The sequence below is a fragment of the Taurulus bubalis genome, assembly GCF_910589615.1.
Source record: "Taurulus bubalis genome assembly, chromosome: 20".
Lineage (NCBI taxonomy): Eukaryota > Metazoa > Chordata > Actinopteri > Perciformes > Cottidae > Taurulus > Taurulus bubalis.
Window position 1 is genome coordinate 9,379,533 of NC_136608.1, and position 20,945 is coordinate 9,400,477.

General features: G+C 44.5%; 1 protein-coding gene across 1 annotated transcript; it reads left to right on the forward strand.

The window, feature by feature from the left end:
• Positions 1-3,581: 3,581 nt before the first annotated feature.
• On the forward strand, positions 3,582-14,977 carry gpr37b (G protein-coupled receptor 37b; the record flags this gene model as incomplete). Its single annotated transcript, XM_079235924.1, has 2 exons — positions 3,582-4,643; positions 14,162-14,977. The coding sequence occupies 2 exons, from the start codon at positions 3,582-3,584 to the stop codon at positions 14,975-14,977; spliced, it is 1,878 nt and encodes a 625-aa protein (XP_079092050.1).
• Positions 14,978-20,945: the final 5,968 nt, after the last annotated feature.

The following is a 20,945-nucleotide window of genomic DNA, read 5'->3' on the forward strand; positions in this document are numbered from 1 at the left end:
TACCATGTGGCAACAGCCTGGTAAACAGACATTACCACTGAGAGCCTCCTGGAGATGTGCTGGCACTATTGGAAGATAATTCATCATAAAGGGTTGAAGCTTAAAGGATAAGACTGGGTTTGGTGAAAAGCTCTCAGAACAACAGCCCATTGTATGAGATTGTAAGCAGAGGGATAAAAGCCTCACAGTGAATGGATATTGGACAGAGAGAAGTGGAACGACAGAAACGTAAAAAAAAAAAGTTTAACGTCTATGAAATCACAATTTTGTCAGTGAAAGACTCTCCCACTCATCCTGATAGTTCATCGGGACGATTTCACAGTGACATGGTCTTACAAATTGCCGCTACAGGCTAGCTGATTAATACAATTCCCGCCCTTGTATTGATTTATTTGGGGAAAATAACTTTTGCAGACAAGACCGCGGGGAGGTGGAAGTGTAAATAATTTAGATGAGTGAAAGTACGAAAACTGTTTCCCCACTGGAGCTTCCCACACTGAAATCTAATTTAATTTAACTGACTGCTTATAATTCATTGAAGCCTCGTGCAGCTGTAGGCTTGTGTTTTTGGGATCTGTTGTCTGTTTTGTTTAGCCTGTGTGCGTCTCTGATTATCTCTCCATTCATAGAGTTGCGTGTGTGTGTGTGTGTGTGTGTGTGTGTGTATAATTTATATTCCACAAAGCACATATAGAGTGAAATCGCATGAAATCTTCATGGTGCTAGCATGTTCTTCTTGCCGCATGCATGCCCCATTAAACTCCAGACTTTCAGTGTGTGTGTGTGTGTGTGTGTGTGCGCGTCCTGCTGTGTGTACTTAATATTTGAGTTTCATGTGAGTACGCATGGTGTGTGCCCTTGATGTCCCTCTGTGTCTGAATCGTTGAGTGGTTCCATGCATGAGTACATCTGCTAGAGAACCTCTCTTCTTTATCTCCACCCACACACGCCAACTAGCAGAGTCTCCACGGACCACACACACAATCAACATGATAATTACATGTGGAGTGTTGCCCCCGTGCCTTCCCGGCTGATTAAAATGCTAGCGTAAGTTGCTCTGGTGGTATTTTCAAGGTCAGATACACAGTGTAATTTGAAGGATTTAACCTGTGAAGCCCAATAGATGCTGAACATGCACTGAGTGTAGCTTTGCCGGGATTGGCTCACATGTAAATGACTCATTTTGACATCAAAAGGGGCAAAACAATCAGCTGTTTCCATTCATTTGAAAGTAACCATGCATGACTCGACACATGCACTCTGCAAAGAAGAGTTAACATGCAAAAAGCAGATGACAAATACTCTCCACCCATAAAGGCCCATCAAAACTTTACATGGAGAACTTCTGGCTTTGAAAATGAATCCAGGTCAGAAGAAGATATTGGCAGGAACAGCTCCAGTTATCTATCTTCAGTATTCTCCCCCCTAGTGAAACTTGGCTGTGTGTGTGTGTGTGTGTGTGTGTGTGTGTGTGTGTGTGTGTGTGTGTGTGTGTGTGTGTGTGTGTGCGCGCCCGCCTGGTCAGAATTGGCTCCAATCACTTATTTGATGTAGAAGGTCACCATAGATGTCCGCTAAGTCTGCCAATTCCCTCTCTCCTCTCTCTCAGTACCTGCGTATGTTTTGGGAACAAAACATGCACACAAATATGTAAGTATTTGCATGTTTATACAACTGTGTGTTTGCGTACAAGTGCAAATACGTTGATTTCTAAAAATGCATGTATGCATACTTGTGGTGTGTGGATAGGTTTCCCCCGCAGGCTTCAGACTGTCTGCAGTTTGTGGTCTGATGCTCCTGCAGTGTGAACTGTTCACTTGGAGCAGTGCTTAGAGCACTTGAGACATAATGTGCTCATTTCATTTAGAAGGAGTGTCTTGAATTATTGATTGAGCCACTGGACATGCATAGTCACAGGTTGTTGTTTGTGTTTGTTATGCCACATTTCCTTGAATGCACTAGTTTTGAGGAAGGGGTCAGCAATATAACAGATCTGTGGGTGTATGCTTGACTACAAAGCTTAAGAACCACTGCTATAGCTGCCATTTGCTACATTTATTTTTCATTTATTTAGGGTTTTAGAACCATTTGACCAAATAACTTTCACTTTAGCATTTCATATTCAAGCTATTTCAACATTTCCTTTACTTTAAGTTTATTATTTCAGTGTCTTCCACTTTAGCTTTCAATCTTAACCATTTATTCATGTAGTGGTAAATGTTTACTCTACATATGTCCACGTTCCTCCTGCTCTAGATAGCAATGTATTAGTTTGAGAACATGCCATTATATCAAACTGGAGACATTACAGTAAGATACTGAGAGATGCAGATACAGTCAAGTCAAAGTGTAAGTGCATTATCACAGCGAGAGGTCAGAATACACTTTACAATAATTATACTCACCTACACATGTTTCCTCTCAGTTACATTTCAGAAAACCTTTGTAGTTAATATAGCCTCTTAATAAAGCATACAACACTTGGTCATGGTCAAGTCTGTTTCAAAGGCCTTCAATCAACCTTTTTATGGAAGAAGAAATTAATTTTGAGAGTTGCCTTTCATTTAAAAACAAGTGTGACTGTCACTCACTGACAGTGTTATTCCTATTCGCTTTTAGAGGAAGATGAAATGGCATAATGTGTAATGCTGTGAAAGTGTGGCGATAAGACAGCACAAAATACCACAATATAAAATAAAGAAACTGGGTAATATATGTATTAGCACGTGTTGTCGGGCGTGGCTGCATGGCTTGTCTGCCGGAGGGGGCCCAGGAGCTGGAGTCTGCTCGGGGGCTGCTGGATGCTGCGTGATGGATGAGGAGTGACAGATCGGGGTTAGCCGCCAGGGGAGTCCATTTTCTTCCAGCGCGCGGTCCTATACCCTCCGAGAGAAAGCAGAGGAGGTGAGGCACTGGACGCAGAGGAGGAAGGAAGGGATGGACGAGAAACAGAGACATTTCCACCCCTCCTCTTCTTCTCTCTGTCACTCTCTCTCTCCCTCTCTCTCCACTCCCGTGCATCACAACCTAGGAGGCTTTACCCGGACTGCACCGCATTGACGCTGCTTCTGCTTCTGCCGCGACCCAACCCACTAAACTAACGCACCAGCATACGGAGAGAGAGAGAGAGAGAGAGAGAGAGAGAGAGAGAGAGAGAGAGAGAGGAGACGGGCTCCTCTTGACGCTATTCCCCACAGCTGGAAGCGGGATGAGCTGCGGATTGTGTGCGTGGACATGCAGCAATACCCGCTCCACCTCTCTTTGCGTCCTTCCATCTGGATCTGGACTCTGATGCACTGTCCTGCTCGGTAATGTCAAGACTTTGGACACGGGAGTGACACTCGGAGAGAGGCGGCGATTTTGGAGATTACTGCATAGTGCGAGGCAAGGCGGTGGGATATATAACTTACAAGTTTGCAGAGCTCGAGTGCCTGTAGCCGTTCCCTTGAAGCCGTGAGCTCCCCACTGTGTCGTTTCCCCAACATGGGTGTTGACTGAATGGAGGAGCATCCCCGCGCCGCCACGGAGGTATGAAGATGCACTTGTGAGGATTACATCTGCGCTCAATCATTCCTTGGACCATGCAGATTCTGCCGCCGAGGACGCTGTTTGTGTTATTAGCCCACGCGCACGTATTGCTGTCTCTAAGAAACAATGGAGAAGTACGAGCGAAAGAGGACGGCAACGCCAGCGCGTACTCTGCGAGGACTTTCCACGGGCCGCCGCGGGAGAGTCGCCAAAACAAAGCCCGGGACCGCGCGCTCTCCTCGGCGTACGCCACAGGTGCGTCCTCAGCGGAACTGCAGGCGCAACGGGCGATTATCCGAGGGCCCCTGAACTCCACTCCTCCCTGGAAGAGGGTGATTGCAGGAGAGACGAGGCGAATCGGACACAACAAACGCGACTTCAGTCGGACTGTGACCCCCGTGGAGGACCCCCACGCCGTCTCGCATTGGGAGCCGACGCGCCACCACAATAAGCGGATAAAGTTGAATGGCGGTCTTAGTAGTACGGGGACGCCAGCAGGTGGACACCACAATGCGGCTAAGCCCTCTTCAATGGGCCGGGGAGACGGAGGAGGGGGTCCCGAGGAGGGCGACAGGCACAAGAGGGGCACAAAAGACGAGCAGAAGAAAGCCTCAAAGAGGGGGAGAAGCCGGCACAACAAAAGCTCGGGGGTCTTGGCTCAGCCTCACGCGTCGTCGTGGGAACCCGTCCCCAAGCCGGCGGCCCTCACCTCCACCGACCTGCCCTTTGACCTCTTCACCAGGAGGCCCGAGCTCTTCACTTTCAGGGAGGAGAACCCCTGGGACGCCACGCCCATCACCCCGCCCAGCTCGCAGGACTTCGGGGACGAGATCAAGAACCCCTTTTACCCGGTGACGAGTGAGACGTACGGGGCTTACGCCATCACGTGCGTCTCCGGGGTCATCTTCCTGGTGGGGATCGCCGGCAACATCGCCATCCTGTGCATCGTGTGCCAGAACTATTACATGAAGAGCATCTCCAACTCGCTGCTGGCCAATTTGGCTGTCTGGGATTTTGTGCTCATCTTCTTCTGCCTGCCCATGGTGGTCTTTCATGAGCTGACAAAGTCCTGGCTGCTGGGGGAGTTCACCTGCAAAGTGGTGCCCTACGTGGAGGTAAATTCATCACTCTATTGTTTCATTATTCTCTGAATACCTCAGAGGCAATTCATTCATATTGTAATTGTTTTTGAAGCCATGCATACAGGCAGCATTGCCATCTGCAGGGATGACAGATGATTCATAATGGCTCAATCAGTGTCCCTTACACACCATCCACCTGGTTGGACATGACGTTTCACACTCTTGTTACCAGAGCAAATGGACGTAAAGAGGTGAGCTTCAGGTTTTAAGACCCGACTGGCTATATGAGGTCACCTTAGCCAATAACAAGGAGACTCTGGTTGTCACTTGTTGTGCACCTGCTATGGAGCCTCACCTCGCCCTCAAGGCATGGAGACAGCATACTATCTCCCATTCAAACTGACGTATACAAAACAGGCTTCTCCTGTTGCGTTCACTGTCCATACATGTTGATAAAACGTGTTATAAGTAGCCCATATTCCTGCCCACACACACACACACTCGGCGTCCCTCCTCATCCTTGTTTAGTTTGTTCAATGAGCAATTGATGGATGCTTGATTGTTTTTTTTACACTATACCTTTCCCTTTGTGTTCTCACCGTAATTACACCAGTGTCAGATTCACCAGTGAGGTGAATGTCTTTTGTATAAAACATGGGTTTCCAGCTCAGGGGTCTTAAGCTTGTCTTGAATAGCCATTGTCATAACCGGGCTGAAGGAGGGACACAGAGGGGGAGGCTGCACACACCATGTTTAAGGGTTTTAAGGATTTTTTTGGGAGGGTTAACCCAAATACATCATGAATTAAACATCTAACCAAATTGGGCGCAATGATCTTACAGTACGGGTGGCAGCTTAGGTGCACGAGTAAGTGAGGGGTGTGCTGTGCAGTGTAGCAACAAAAAAAAGAGGACAGCAAATGTAATCAAACTCAGAAAAGACTAAGTCGTGGGAGAGAGCCAGCTTCTGTAGCCAGGCAGTGAGCCAGAACCGGTGACGCCCTCCGGAGACCACAGCGCCGGCAGACAGGGAGGGCTGCCACATCATGAAGTGATAATATGAGCAGGTGAACCATGGTATTATCTTCAAATTGGCGTTGATGCAAGAATGTCCACACCTGACTCATTTTGGGGATGTTGAGCTTTGATTTTCACAAATTGTGAAGCTCCCATAGATTCTAATTGCAGACTGATGTGAAGACCAGTTTCTGGAAATAAGAATATGCTTTAGAGTCACAACCCCAAGTCTGCTCATATTCACATAAAAGTGGGGTTTTGTTAGTCAGCTGTATGATTCCAAAGTACTATCAGTTAGTGGTTGCTTCCATTTGCACCTTCATCTCTTCTTTTCTGCAATCTTGCTGGCCAGGTGTTGTCTTCACTGGCCACTTAATGTAGTACATGTATCCCATTTTATATTTATTTTGCAAACACCTGGTGAGTGCATACGGCATGTTTTAATGAGTGCATGTGTTATTGCATATGAGCTACCCAAGGACTACGGGATATTCATTAATAACTTTAATAACCTACTCACACTGCATGGCTATTCTTAATGCAGTGTGATTGTTGAGGGGCGGGCTTTATTGTCTCTGTGCATTCATACTGCATGTGTTCTATAGTGAATATCTATCAGGACGTGTGCACTAGGGCCTGCCTGCTTGTGTGTGTGTGTGTGTGTGTGTGTGTGTGTGTGTGTGTGTGTGTGTGTGTGTGTGTGTGTGTGTGTGCACGGGCATGCATCAAAACAGGCCATGAGTAATGCAGCCTGGGGTTCACTTTCTCCCTGTGGAACATTCAGAAACACACACACACACACACACACACACACACACACACACACACACACACACACACACACACACACACACACACACATGCATACAGACACAGTCACCCCATGGAGTGACTTTATTCTTCACTTAACCCAAATTCAGCCATGGGGAATGTCAACATTTGTCCTAAAATAAAGACACAAATGCTTGCATGTACACACAACACTCGCACACAAACACGAAGCCCAAGTCCACGTGTCCATGCGTGCATAATCAGAAGATGGTATAGATAAGGCATCACTGTCCCCTACCGCGCTGCCTTCAGTAAACCTTGTTTTATTCAGTGTTTAGTCGAGCATGGAATTGTCAAAACCTCAAAGATTAAGCAGTTCTAGGTGTGAGATGTGAGACAACGGGACAGGGACATTGTGAGAATGCTGCACAAAGTAAAGATGTAGGTTGCAGCCAGTCTGCATTATTTCCGATACGCTCCTGTTTCTGGCTGCTGTCATTGCAGACGACCTCTCTAGGCAGTGATGCACAGCGCAGCAAATTCAGGCAAAACTAATGGGCAATAATTGGGTTTTTGCACCTGGCTGTTGATTGGGATGAGACTGGAAAGTAGGCTAAAGTAACAAATAAGCCGTGCAGTAAGCATTTTATGAGCCAGAGGCGGGAACGAGTCATTTGTCAAGGCTCATTCCGAACTGTGCCGCTGTAACGCAGGGACTTTTGTCTCATTACCCACCAAAAAAAGAGATGCTTACGAATCCCGATCTGAAAAGGCAAGTATAGAATGTTGTGCTTTAATAGTAATACAAATTGTGTATCTTTTTTAATGCTACATTGCTCTTTGTTGGCGGATGTCTATCGGTTAAGTTTATTGGAGCATAAACACACAGGTGTTCAAAAGAATACAATGATGATGGTAGTAAATGACAAACACTGCCAATCTGGTTGTTGAACAATATGGTACCTGGAAACATAATGTATAAATTATGCATATAACGTCTAGATGTAATGCAATATGGAGAATTAAATAGCTTTTTATCAGATTTGTAAAACCCTATTTATATGGTTATCATGCATGTCTCAATTATTAATGACTACGCCGATTAGTAGACAGAGATGGCTGTGTTTGCAGCACACCTTTTTTTTTACCTGATTAACAGCTAATTGCAAATCTCCATCATGGGACATAAATCTCTCTACAGACTCCTTTGTGGTTTATTGATAATTCCACCTACAGTCCAGCCATATCAATAGTATGCTACAAAGTGTGAAGAATAATGGCTTTTCTGATCAATAGTATGTACAAAATATTTCCGTTGGTGACAATATGTGTGGAGTAGGAAAATAATGAAAACATGTTCTCTTGTGCATTATTCTTTTCTGTAATATATAACCTTATTAATCACTATCTGGTGAATCCTTTAGTTCGTGCCCTTCGTAGACACATACAGACTTACTGTGCCCTGCAGTCTGAAACTTTTGGCTGACTTGGCTGTGGTACTGCGTGCTTCAGCAGGCAGAGAAAGACACAGAATATTGAAGCAGAGAACGACAGAGGCTGAGGAAAGTGAGAGAGCCATAGATTGGGGGAAAGAAAGAGAGAGAGGGCTGCATGGAGCCACAGAGGGCCGGAGGTAGACCCATTGAAATTGGTGGTAATGGCAGGACATACATCAACTTGACACATTCACAATTCCAACTCACACACACACACACACGCACACACACACTTTCAAGTCTGTAATCAGAAACACAAATGCAGTCAGTCTGCATGGTTGTGTAACATCCAGGAATATGTATGACCATTTCACAGGACCAGGAGAGCCAACGTCTCAACGCTGTTTTCTTTCTGGTGTTCCCATAATCCAAAACTATAACTTTCCCAATAACCAGATGTAATTAGTGTCTTGTATCAAGAAAGTCGATAAAAAAAAAAAAGATGCATACTTATATACACCCCATGTCTGTCTGTCGATATATATCTGGACATACGGCTTGTTCACTCATGGCTTGTTTTGATGCATGCCCGTGTACACACACACACACACACACACACAAACACACACACACACACACACACACACACACACACACACACACACACACACACACACACACACACACACACACACACACACTAAAGTCAGTAGGGTGTGCTGATCTTCCAGATGGGTGGGATGGCCTTCTCTCTGCTAATCTCTCTCTCTCTCTCTTTCTCTCTCTCTCTCTCTCTCTCTCTCTCTCTCTCTCTCTCTCTCTTTCTGCATCAGCTATCTGTGATTAGAAGCAAGCCTCAGGGGAAGACACACTCACACACACTTACATACAGTATGGGAGCACTTTGGCACACACACATTTGGGGTAAAACGTTGAATGCACACACACACACACACACAGTTACGGTATAGACGCCACAGTTACACACAAACACAAAGCAAGTACACAAGCGCACACGGTCTCATGCCCTCTCCGTTCCTCCGCCCGTCGATCAGACATTTGAATGATAGTTAATTGGAAGATATGTAAATGTGCCGGGGTGTATAATTATGCCTCTACATAATGCATTATGGTGAGTGCATTCAGTCAGCTTTCTGTCCACGGTTGAGTAGATATCGTGTTTTGAACGATGAGACAAGACCACACAACAGCATGCAGCAAAGATGAGACTTGCTGTTGGATGCAATTAACCAAATTGGTAATTATCCATGTAAATGTGAAATATTCATTAGATGATTACCATTTTCAATTAGGTGTGTTGGTGAAATGAGTATGAACTGCGTATCAGCGTCAGATCAACACGGAACAGGCCGGTCGGTAGCCAACCGTAATGGAATATAATGGAGGAGAAGATAACACTTAAGGGTAGGCATCGGTGATAAAGAGCTGGACTTCTTCAGCAGCTCCTGTACACTGAGAGTGGAATTCATTTTTAAATGTCCCGGGGAAATCTGCCACAGGTCAGGGTATAATTTAATGGAAGAGAAATGCATTGTACAGAAGAAACTCCCTCAGACGCACTGTAAAAGAATAGAGTTGAACACTGTAATGGATGGTTGCTATTAATTTAATTGAAGCAAGAAAGATGATGATTTATGAGTTCTCGCCCTACTTGCTTGAGAATCCTGCAGCTCTCAGTTCCCGGCTGGTAGAGACTGTTCCTATTGTTCATGGAATAGAATAGAATTCAATTGGCTGAAAGTTCGTTCTTTACTTTGGAAACACGAGACAAATTTAGCGAGAGGTCCATTGTGGAGCTTTCCATCACGTCACACAGTCGTCCCCCAGCTGGTTGCCCGGCAACCTCCTGGCGACGACAAGACTCTCGCTACTCAAAAAAACAAATGAGCGTTTTTTTCCCCAAATTTGAAACTGCTCCTATAAAAGTAGTCAACAGGTACAAATATATCTGCTGAAGAAGATCATGAGATATGATTAAAAAACTCCAGACCGGTTACTAAAAAGCATTGTGGAAAGATTAGGACACACAAGGGGAATTTGTGTTGAGAATGGTTTTTTTGTACCTTACAGAAAAATCTTTTTCAGCCCACAAGGAAGGATTTAGCTATAATCCCACACACTCATACATATCCACCAACCACACTTGGACTCATATGCACGCACCCACAATGAAATACACATTTTAATAATTCTGCATAAATGTGGACGCGCACAGACACACACTTATAACTATGCATGCAGGCTCACATGCATCACTTCCTGTCTCACTCTCACAGCCCAGCGGTGAGACGGATGGTGGCTGTCAGTGGTCTCTCTAGTTAGAGTTATGGTCTACTGGAGCCTGCACTGGGTCACACACTCAACCTAGAAATAGGACTGCAGCTGGACTAACCCTTTGTCTCGTTGGCTTTGTAATACGACTGTATGTGTGTGTGTGTGTGTGTGTGTGTGTGTGTGTGTGTGTGTGTGTGTGTGTGTGTGTGTGTGTGCGTGTTGTTTTGTTCCCCACATTAACCATTCATCACCTGATAACACCCATTACCCTGACAGTGGCTGTATAGTCGCAGTAGGCTCCACCAGTCGTTGTTAAAACCTAATTAATAACACGAGGTCTTTGTGCCACCAGCTCACAGGACCTTTAATCAGGAAGTTAATGGGCCGTTATTAAAAACAGCACTGGGGGAAATGTCTCTCTCACCTGCTGTGCAGATAGACGGCCAGACATGTGTTGGAGATGAAAAGCCTTGTTATGTTCTTTTTTTCCCCTTGAAGTCCAAGGTGGAGAATAAATGTATAATAAGTGGAAAAACGGTACGTTTCGAGCGTTTATCATCATTTTATGAGTTTGTTTGAATTGAGGGTGTTAAAAAAAACACACTTTACAGATATTTCACGAAACTGTATAGTAAATACACACATATGCTCTCTTGTTGAGAGTTAGACGAGAGGATCGATACCACTATTTCTGCCATCCACCATTGAAATAACCACCAGTTCTGCTTTGTACTTGTTGTGGAAGTCCCACAAATGTCGGAGCATCAAACGCACCCGTGTCTGGTTCATAATATTATCGGTAGTCGCACACAGCTCCTCCTCCAGGAAGAAGAGTGTCTGAATAAAGCCGCTTCCAGCGCTCTTTCGGGCGGACCAGCAGTAGTTCGATTTAGCAACGGCAGGACAGTGATGACGGGCGGAGCATCTCAACGCTGATTGGCTTTCGCTACTCGGCAACACGGCGGATGAGGCGAATTCTTTCACAACGCGCCATTCGCTTTTTCGCGTAATTCGCGCCCTGCCAGCGAAAATTTGCGTTGTTCATAACCATTCGCGTCTGTGCATTGACTTTGCATGTAATCTACTTCACGAATAATTCGCAATGCTTTTGGTTTGAACGCAGCATTAGAGTGGTATCTTCTCATCCAACTCTTAGAACTTGTGTATTTCCTAAAATGGGGCAGAAAAAAAAAACTCACTGGAAAAAAATTCTTAAAAAGAATTTTTAATCATCCATTCCACCCTGAGGCAAGCATGCCTATCATCTTGCCAGCAACTAATATGAACATGACAGAGTAAAGGCTACTTTTTGAAAGAAATGCCACATTAACATTGGTAATCATTCTGAAGACGTTGGCTTATTTCTCTCTTCCTGTCACATCAGATGTGTTCCTTTGCTATTGTCTCCCACTCACTCATTTATTTATTTATTCCACTTTTTTCCCTCATCCAGTCTTCTGTCCTACATTTGCATAACACACAGACACACACACACACACACACACACACACACACACACACACACACACACACACACACACACACACACACACACACAAACACACCCTACCAAGCCTGACTCTTGGACTCTCTCTCTCATCTCCCCTCTAGTACAAAGCTATGGTCGTTCACCCTGCCCTCGCTCTCCGCCCCAACACGCTGATCAAAGCTGGGTTTCCGGGTCTTCCATGACAGCCTTTAAAACTGTTCCAGCACTGTTGTTCAAGCCATGAAATATTCACGATGTGCAAGCACCTGTCCGTGTGTGTGTGTGTGTGTGTGTGTGTGTGTGTGTGTATGTGTGTGTGTGTTCCACTGAAGCCACCATATGAGAATGCAGGTGTCTAGTTGTACTGGGGAAGAAGTGGGTCACAAGTAGAGCTTAATATGATGCATGTTTAACTATTAAAACATAGAAAACAATTTATATTTTCTAGGGATGCAATGCAAATTAAGATGGTTTTTTTACTGATGTGTGAAAAAACACCTTTTTGTTCTCCATTAAATCACAAAAAATCCATACCTAACATGCGTTATAGTGTGTTAGCTGTGGAGTGGAATGAAATAACTAGAGAGCTCTTCTAGTGAATGGTATCCACACCAACGGATGAGTCACAAGAGTGAAGTGAGGAGAATTGCTGTGTGTCGGTATCAGCATGTTTGTGTTTTATTCATGGTGGATGTTGTCAAAATCCAGTTTAAACTTGAGTGCCATAACGGCTCCAGACTGATACGTCATGGTTATTACAGAAAACACAATTGGATTAGATTGTGATCTTCTTCTCTCGGTCAAGGTCCCAGCAGTATAAAGGGTCATTTTATGGCGTAAACAATTTAATGTTTACGACGTGTCTGACAGTGATGCTGTTAGTGTGTTTACTGCAATGCCCACATGCATTAATGCTTTCATTAATGACTTAATCAGGAGAAGGCTGTGTTTTGGACACTTAAAACAACCTGTGTTACAAGATTCCTGTCACTCTTAGCGCTTCATAATTGACCTTTTCAAGACTGCTGCACAGAGTCTCCTGCATGTATTCCATTTTTCGTGCCTGACTTTCCAAGCACGGGTAACTAAGTGTAAGATGGTGACATCTGCAAAGTGCACTCAATATGTTGACACCTGCCCAAATCACCTGAAGGCTTAATCCGATTAGAGTGTGAATAAACCACTCGCATAAATACGCTTTGGTTTAAATCTCCTCCAAGTTGCGCTGAGAAAAAAACATGCATCGGTTAAAAAAAGCTAATGAATAATAATTGTTCTGCTTTGGCTGAATTTCCAAACAATTAACTACAATGACAGCTACAAGATTGTTGCGTAATACTGTCACATTGATAACAGTTACTGACCATAGTGCTGGAGCATGCTACTGGTTTATCTACCCCACTACCCGCTGTTTCCTTCATTGGTCTGGTGGGCAACCATGTGTGTCAGACGGTCAGTCTGTGCGTGCATGTGTGCTTGCATGTGTGTGTGTATGTGTATGTGTGTGCGTGTGTGTGTGTGTGTGAGAGAGAGGCCTAGATACACAGAACATGTTGCTTCTATATCAGTCCAGAAAGTGTGTTTGGAGCACTAAAGCTGTGGCTCACTGGGGCCATCTGGGAAGCTGGCTGTTGTAATTAAATTTGATATGAACGGAGGAAAGGAAGGAGGGATGTATACGAGAGGACACAGAGTGAGGAGCTGAAGGATAGAGAAAAGTGATGAGAGTCAGAGGGAGAAAAGGTAAGCACAGGACGGAGGATGGATCAGTGGCTGTTCTGGCAGATTTTGGTGCTGGAGGCAAAATCATTGAAAAAACTGGTTCACACACACACACACACACACACACACACACACACACACACACACACACACACACACACACACACACACACACACACTCCAGCTGCAGAGAAACGTATTGCACTCTGCCAAAAATGACAACAGATGCTTTCCAGTGCTGAGAAATCGTGCTCACTCACTCACTACTTGCAGAATATTTTACATTTGAGAATGTGGAGGCAATTAGTTTGATACCATGAAGGTTTTGAGTGAAACATTAGCAGGAAAACAGTTGAATGTTTAGGAAGCGTGTTAATTAGTGAGACTCATTGAACAGGAGGTGTGAAAACACGGGAATGAATGAGTGCTGTGCTTTTCATCCACCCTGTCACTCGCTAGCTGTGTGTGGCATCTGTGTCTGTTTTCTCTTCTCTCTCTCACACACACACACACACACATTCAGGGATGCTACACAGCGTTTATAGCTGCTTACAGCCTGCCATTGTGCTTCTGTTGCTCCACTGCTTGTAATTACACCAGTGTCAGGTACACCCGAAAGGCCAACGCCACTCTTGTGTGCCTCGCCGTTTATTTCCGTGGCGTTGGGGCGAATTGACGACTCGCATTTTGTCTGTTCCTTGTAACTGTTTTATTAATTTAAGACTGGGGACCTGACAAGCTCATCTGGCGGTTGAAGTGATTATAGTCAAGTTTATTTATAGCACATTAAGAGATTTCTTTTGTCTTTGTCTGTTCCCTCAGGTGGCCTCTCTCGGCGTCACCACCTTCACTCTGTGCGCTCTGTGCATCGACCGCTTCCGCGCGGCCACCAATGTCCAGATGTACTACGAGATGATCGAGAACTGCACCTCCACCACTGCTAAGCTAGCCGTCATCTGGATCGGTGCTCTCCTGCTGGCCCTCCCGGAGCTCCTCATCAGACAGCTGGTGGTCGAGGACACGGGAATCCCAGACGAGCCTCCTGTGGAACGCTGCATCATCCGGATATCCACGTCGCTCCCCGACATGCTCTACGTGCTGGGCTTGACCTACGAGGGCGCTCGGCTGTGGTGGTGCTTCGGCTGTTACTTTTGCCTCCCCACCCTCTTCACCATCGGGTGCTCTCTGGTGACGGCGCGCAAGATCCGCCGCGCCGAGCAGTCCAGCGTGCGCAGCAACAAGAAGCAGATTCGGCTGGAGAGCCAGATGAACTGCACCGTTGTGGCGCTGGCGATCGTGTACGGCGCGTGCGTGGTGCCCGAGAACATCTGCAACATCGTGTCTGCGTACATGGCGGCGGGTGTCCCCGAGCACACCATGTCCGTCCTCCATCTTCTCTCCCAGCTGCTGCTGTTCTGCCGGGCCGCCGTGACGCCGGCGCTGCTGCTGCTCCTGTGCCGCCCGCTGGGCAGGGCCTTCCTGGACTGCTGCTGCTGCTGCTGCTGCAACCACGCGCCCTCCTCGGCCACGGCCAGCGACGATAACGAACACGAGTGCACCACCGAGCTGGAGCTGTCGCCGTTCAGCACCATCCGCAGGGAGCTGAGTAACTACACACCTGCCGGCTCCAACTGCTGAGCAGACATTCCTCATCAAGGGATGCTTTCACTCGCCTTTGGCAGACTGAGCGAGGAGAGATTTGCCTTACCTAGTCTGGTCACATTTTTAAATGGGTGCACGAAGGAAGTCGGACACTGAATAATCACATTCAGCCAGTGTCCTACATCCTCAACTTTCATTCCTTACAATACTTCTGTACACTTACAGTAACCGAATAACCCAGGAAATCTAACAAAGAGCAAACTCTTCTTTCACTCGTGCCCTGGGGTGCTCGTAAAACAGGGTCAGTACATATTTTTAGCAATCCTGCCTGAAACCTTCAAGACTTACAAACCTCCCTGCTGTAGACCTTATATGCCTGAATATCATTAGAAAGCTGGGATGGCCTCCTGGTCTGTCTCATGTCTGGTTCTACACAAGAAGTTGAATCAGGTTAGATTCTTTAGATTACATCCAAATTATTCCCTGTAGGCCTCGTGCTATAAGTGGCAGGAAAAGATAATACTATTTATACTATACAATAAACATTTGGACATGATTGTACAGATTATGTCCCAATATTTGTTCAAATTAACATAAGACGATAAGTCGATCTGGCCACCATAAATAATACATATGTATGGGAAACTGTACTGAACCTGCATCTTAAGGGAGATATAATCAATGCCAATCACATCATAGGGTGCAACCTTGTATAATAACTCAAATACGGCATCCAGCTGTACATGTGGGCTGATAACGCCTTTAGAAATACAGGACTCAATTTACAGACTACAGCCGCTGTAATAGTACAGTTCATGTAATGCTGCACACATGGGAACAAGGCTTACAATAATTAAACTATAGCGCAGTGCGTCTCTGCAGTAATGACCGTTTGCAAGAGGAAAAAAACAGAGAGGACGGCGGATTGGAGGATCCACATGTATACACCAACATTGACACTGTATATTGTAAAATATCCAGGTGACTCAAACATAACTGGGCTGGTCTCAGAGATACATAAACACGGACCTGAGTGGAATTGAAAGGTTTGGAACGGACTAATTGAAGAGAAGATAGAGTTGGAGTGCAATCGAATGAAACACTACAGATGAAATGGAATGGAGAGAATATGAAGTGGGAATAGTGGAACATAACACCGTGGAATATAATTGAAAGTGATGGACTCAGCGTGGACTGGACTCAAAATAAATATCTGCACTACACTGTTGCATCATGTCACGCCTCACACTTTGGGCTGTATATATACTGTACTCTTTCTTCGGTGCTCTTATGATGAATGCGCTGTAAACAACAAATCCATCGGTTCCACTTAAATTCTCAAGTAATTGAGCTGCACACTATTTCTTTTGGTCAAGAAGACGGATTGCAGTTGTGTGTTGAATACATGAACAATATGTTGGGGTTAAAGAAGAAAAAAATCAATGTAGAGTTTCACACAGCTGCCATACAGACAGTTTGGAGAGATCTCCTGAAATCAAGTGTAAAAACTGCCTTTATTCACAAGGATGGTAACACTTTATTTTACAGTAATCACCAGGTCCTAAATGATGACAAGATAATTACTTGTGATAAACATTGTAGAGACTTGAATAGTTGCAATAATTATATAGTGTTTACATATTTGTATTATTACGTTGGTAAAGAAATATTATTACTGGTAGTTATGAGATGTAACGTATTAACATGGACAGTGATTGTCAATACTAGGTCATTGCAGCATAATTACATTATTATCACAACAAAGTGCCAAAGCTGCATTGTAACAACTGCAACTGTAAACAACTGCTGGACTGTAATCATGAGGGAAATTATATTTTTGAACCAATAATCACGGTAAAGTTTATAGTAGCTTTTTCATTTTCAAATTATTTATTTACAATTCCTGTAATAACTGTTGAAATTAAGTGCTATCTCAAGAGTGTACATTATCTCAAAGGCAAGAAACAATGGACTGTTTCCTAAAGCTCTCCTTCAAATAGTGATCCATAGTTATCCAATCACAATGAGGCAGCTCAGTCTGTTCAGCCTGTCATAATCATGTATGGAGCCATCAAGCGCACATTTAAGACCTGGTTTACAATGTTTTCATCTTGAAATGAAAGAATAAAAAGTCAGCTGGAGACAGCACTTTTAATTAACTCACACTGCAAATGGAAGCTTAGTTAGCGAGCTAGTTACAGCTACCATTATGCCCAGCGATAACTGCTATTTCATCCGGCAGAATGGCCAGTCGCCATCCAGCCATCTGTGGCTGCTTTTGTCTACTTCTGTCTGAAATGAAGGACCCGCTGTATCAACAACAACAACAAGTGTGAGTGGTCAATCTGACAGTAAGCTTCACAGGTGTACCCGTAACCTCAGGGGGCGTGGCTTTACAGACGGTCAATTTTACATTTTTTATTTATTTTTTTACCTCCAATGCCCTTTGCAGTTTAATTACTTGAGTTTTTAAGGAGAACCAACGAAATGTTTTTCCCAGTGTATAAATGTACAAGTGTATTGTACTGTAACTCTCTTTTCTTAATCCTACCGATCAGACCTGGGTCAAAACAAGGTTCAAACTACTTTTACAACCTAATGCAGTGCAGGTAATTTAAAGTTGTACTGAAAGCTGAACCGCCGAACCATTTAATGCATACTATGATATCTTAAAAAGCCTTTATTTTGCTTGTTTGACCTCGTAAAAAGAACTCTTTAAATATGTATGACTAAAACGAATGGTAGTGCACTCTGTAATGACCCAGGTGTGATGTGCATTGGTATACTGTATATTGCGATGAATCTCTTTGCATACGATTCTGCACTGCCAAACACCTAATCTCTGTCTGTCTCTTGTGCTCTTGTGGTAGTAGCACACTATCTCCGGGTGTCTCTCTCATCGTGGAGGTCAGTTTGCGCTCAGCACCATCAATACAGGAAGAATAATTTTACTACAAAACATAAATCACAACAGGTTGGACAGCACCCAGGGCTAGAAATATATGCATTGGGGAAAAACCCTTTGGCTTCAATGAACTGCGGTTTATGAGCTCCAAGAGAGTCCGGTAGATGGGGCCTCTGGTTGGCGCTGCCTTCAGTTCTTGGAGTTAATAGAGGAAATGTGCAGAAACAAAGCCCCACTGCGACAGAATGCCCTGCAGCCTGTTTGACAACTCTTTTTATTACCAACACCATCAGGCCATTGTGGGCCGATGTGTAAACCTGTCCAGGGATCTCACTTTATATGCCCTTGCACCAGCTCAGTTTCTACCCATTAAAAAGAGTTTTTTTGTATTGAGTTGAGTGATTTCTTGATATCCCAAGTGTAAACTGACCTCCTTGAAGCGTATTCTCTTTCTCTGCATTTTTCCTGGGAGTGTAGCTCAATCTAAATGGCTCGGTGTGTAGTAACGTGGTTCAAACTATTGATGAAGTGATTCTTGTAAATCAGTGAGACGTTTATTCTGAATTGTGTGAGTTTCCTCTTCACTCTGAGCAAATTGTGTCTGTATTTGATACCTGAACGTGTAAGCACACAGCCACTATTGTCTCTAAGTCTAGTCACTGGTTTCTAAATAGCTTTTTATATAGCCAAAAAAACTGTCCCTTTGTTTATCAAAGAACTTTATCTTGAAAACTGTATATTAAAATCCTAAATGTACTATTACTGTGTTGATTTATTGTGTGTATACAACTAGTTCTGTCATGAGAGTATATCAAAGGAAAGTTGAGTTCTATAGTGCCATCATCTTTAATATGTTATTGTTCCCCTTGACTAAAACAGAACTCTATAATCCCATCATCTCCTCCAGCATATTCATAGCAAAGAAATCATCCAGACTTGAGTTGTAGCGCATTGAAGCTTACGTTTGTTAAACAGTGTTCACACCCACAGGATCACATAGAGACCAAAGCTGCAGGTTTGCTTCTAGTTTTTTCAGGATTCACTTTGAAGTATTATAAATAAACCAAGATGAAGTCACATGGTCGGACTGACAGGTGACACAATCTTTGGACAGTGTTGGTGCTCTGCCAACGCGTGCACACTTATTTATCTCCTCGTAGTGGTTTGACCTACACAGGCGATGAAAGCTATATGTGCATCAGTGTAGAGGTTAGTCTGCAGCCTCCTCTTCCATAACAAAGAAGAGGACTACACATGAGAATGTAATTATGTGAAACAGGTATCAAAAATGCTATAACTAGGAGAGAGGTATGTCATTTCACAGTGCAATATGTGCACACGTTCTATCAAAGCACTGTGAAAATTCTGTTTTTAAAGGTGCTATATAAAAAAAGTTATTTTTAAAGCCTCACTAAATGAAAGGGAAATTTTCCTTTTGAAACACGAAGAAACTCTCAATCGGTTCCTCCTTGGGAATAAGTCTCAGTGTGTGTCCGCATGTCCTGATTTCTTTAAGAACCTCCCACTACAGCTGTACTACAGCACAAAATCTCTTCATTTCCTCTCCTCTCTACATAACAGAGGACTCTCTCAAATATTAATCAGCAATGTATCACTCTGCTCTGTTCTCCCAACACATCCTACACACCATCTATCTCTCTCTCTCTCTCTCTCTCTCTCTCTGTCTCTGTTGCATCCAAAGAGTTATATAACGATGACGATCGCAGCAGCCGACATTCTGGGTCTGTGTTAGAGATACGGAGGCAGACCAGAACTGTTTATACGTCCTGTAACACAATTAGCTGTCGTGGTGGAACACTGAGCAGATGCCAGAAAGCTTCCGCAACCACCAAAGACGCCCCCCCCCCCCTAAAAACCCCACCCCACCACCCCTCTCACAGGACGTTGCGCACTCCCACTGCTGTGAGGAGGTGGTCTCTTTCATTTTCTCTCTTCAGGCAGAGAAGTGAGGCGTTGGAGAGATGTGGGAATAAGTGAGAAAGAAACAGGCCAGCAGATGAAAGGAGATGTTGTAGAATTTGCCTCTAAAAACAACACTTTTGTGACATTCGGAAGATAGAAAGCAAAGAAAAGCATCATTCATCCTCGCAGATCTGAAAGATGCTTTACTTGAAGTGAGGTCAGCACCCTCAGAGCTTCAATTGGGCACACACTGTTACTGTGTGGGGAATCTGGGAACAGAGGAAGGATGCAAATGCAAACAGTAGGAGGTAGCAGGGTGAATTAAATGCTTTAATGTAGAAGCATGGCTGACAGGCATCAACCGCCCAAGTCGGAGAAGAAGGTCCAGCAGATAGATAAATGGGCTGGTGCATGTGGAGCATGTGGAGCATGTGGATCTAATCAGAGGGAATGGGAAGCAGCGGGGGTTGAGAGATGCAGGTGAGGAGGCGGCCATGAAAAGGCCCGGCAGAGCAGAGGAGGAACGTGGAGTCAGGTGGCTAGGTGGCTGTGGCAGTCAGGAGGGAAAGTCCTCGAGCCGAGTGGATGGAAGTTCACAGGCACATGAAAAGGCACAGAGAATAGGGAATGTGGCTGGAGCGGAAGGAAAGAGAAAACCTGTGACACACACACACACACTATAATAAAACAACACATCAAGCACTTGTAACATGATTTTAAGAATATAAAATGCATTTGGGAGGTCTTATTTGTAGTCATTTTTGTCAAATGAAGTGCTCAATCTGCACTTTAAATCAATTCCACCAACTATCCGTGATTTATCTCTCAAACAAAAAATTAGAAAGCGCAATTATGAAATGCATCACAGTTCTGCCTTTTGTCTGTTCTCTCCTATCTCCTCCCTCCTGTCACAAGAGAAGCACTGCGTGTGTGTGTGTGTGTGTGTGTGTGTGTGTGTGTGTGTGTGTGTGTGTGTGTGTGTGTGTGTGTGTGTGTGTGTGTGTGTGTGTGTGTGTGTTACGGGGCATCTCGTCCCAGAAAAAGCTGAGAGGCAATGTGCCACTCATGTTAGTAATTTCCCCAAAACAGTTGGCCTCCTGCCAGGGCACTCGCTCACGCTCAATCAGCCTCTGTGTGTGTGTGTGTGTGTGTGTGTGTGTGTGTGTGTGTGTGTGT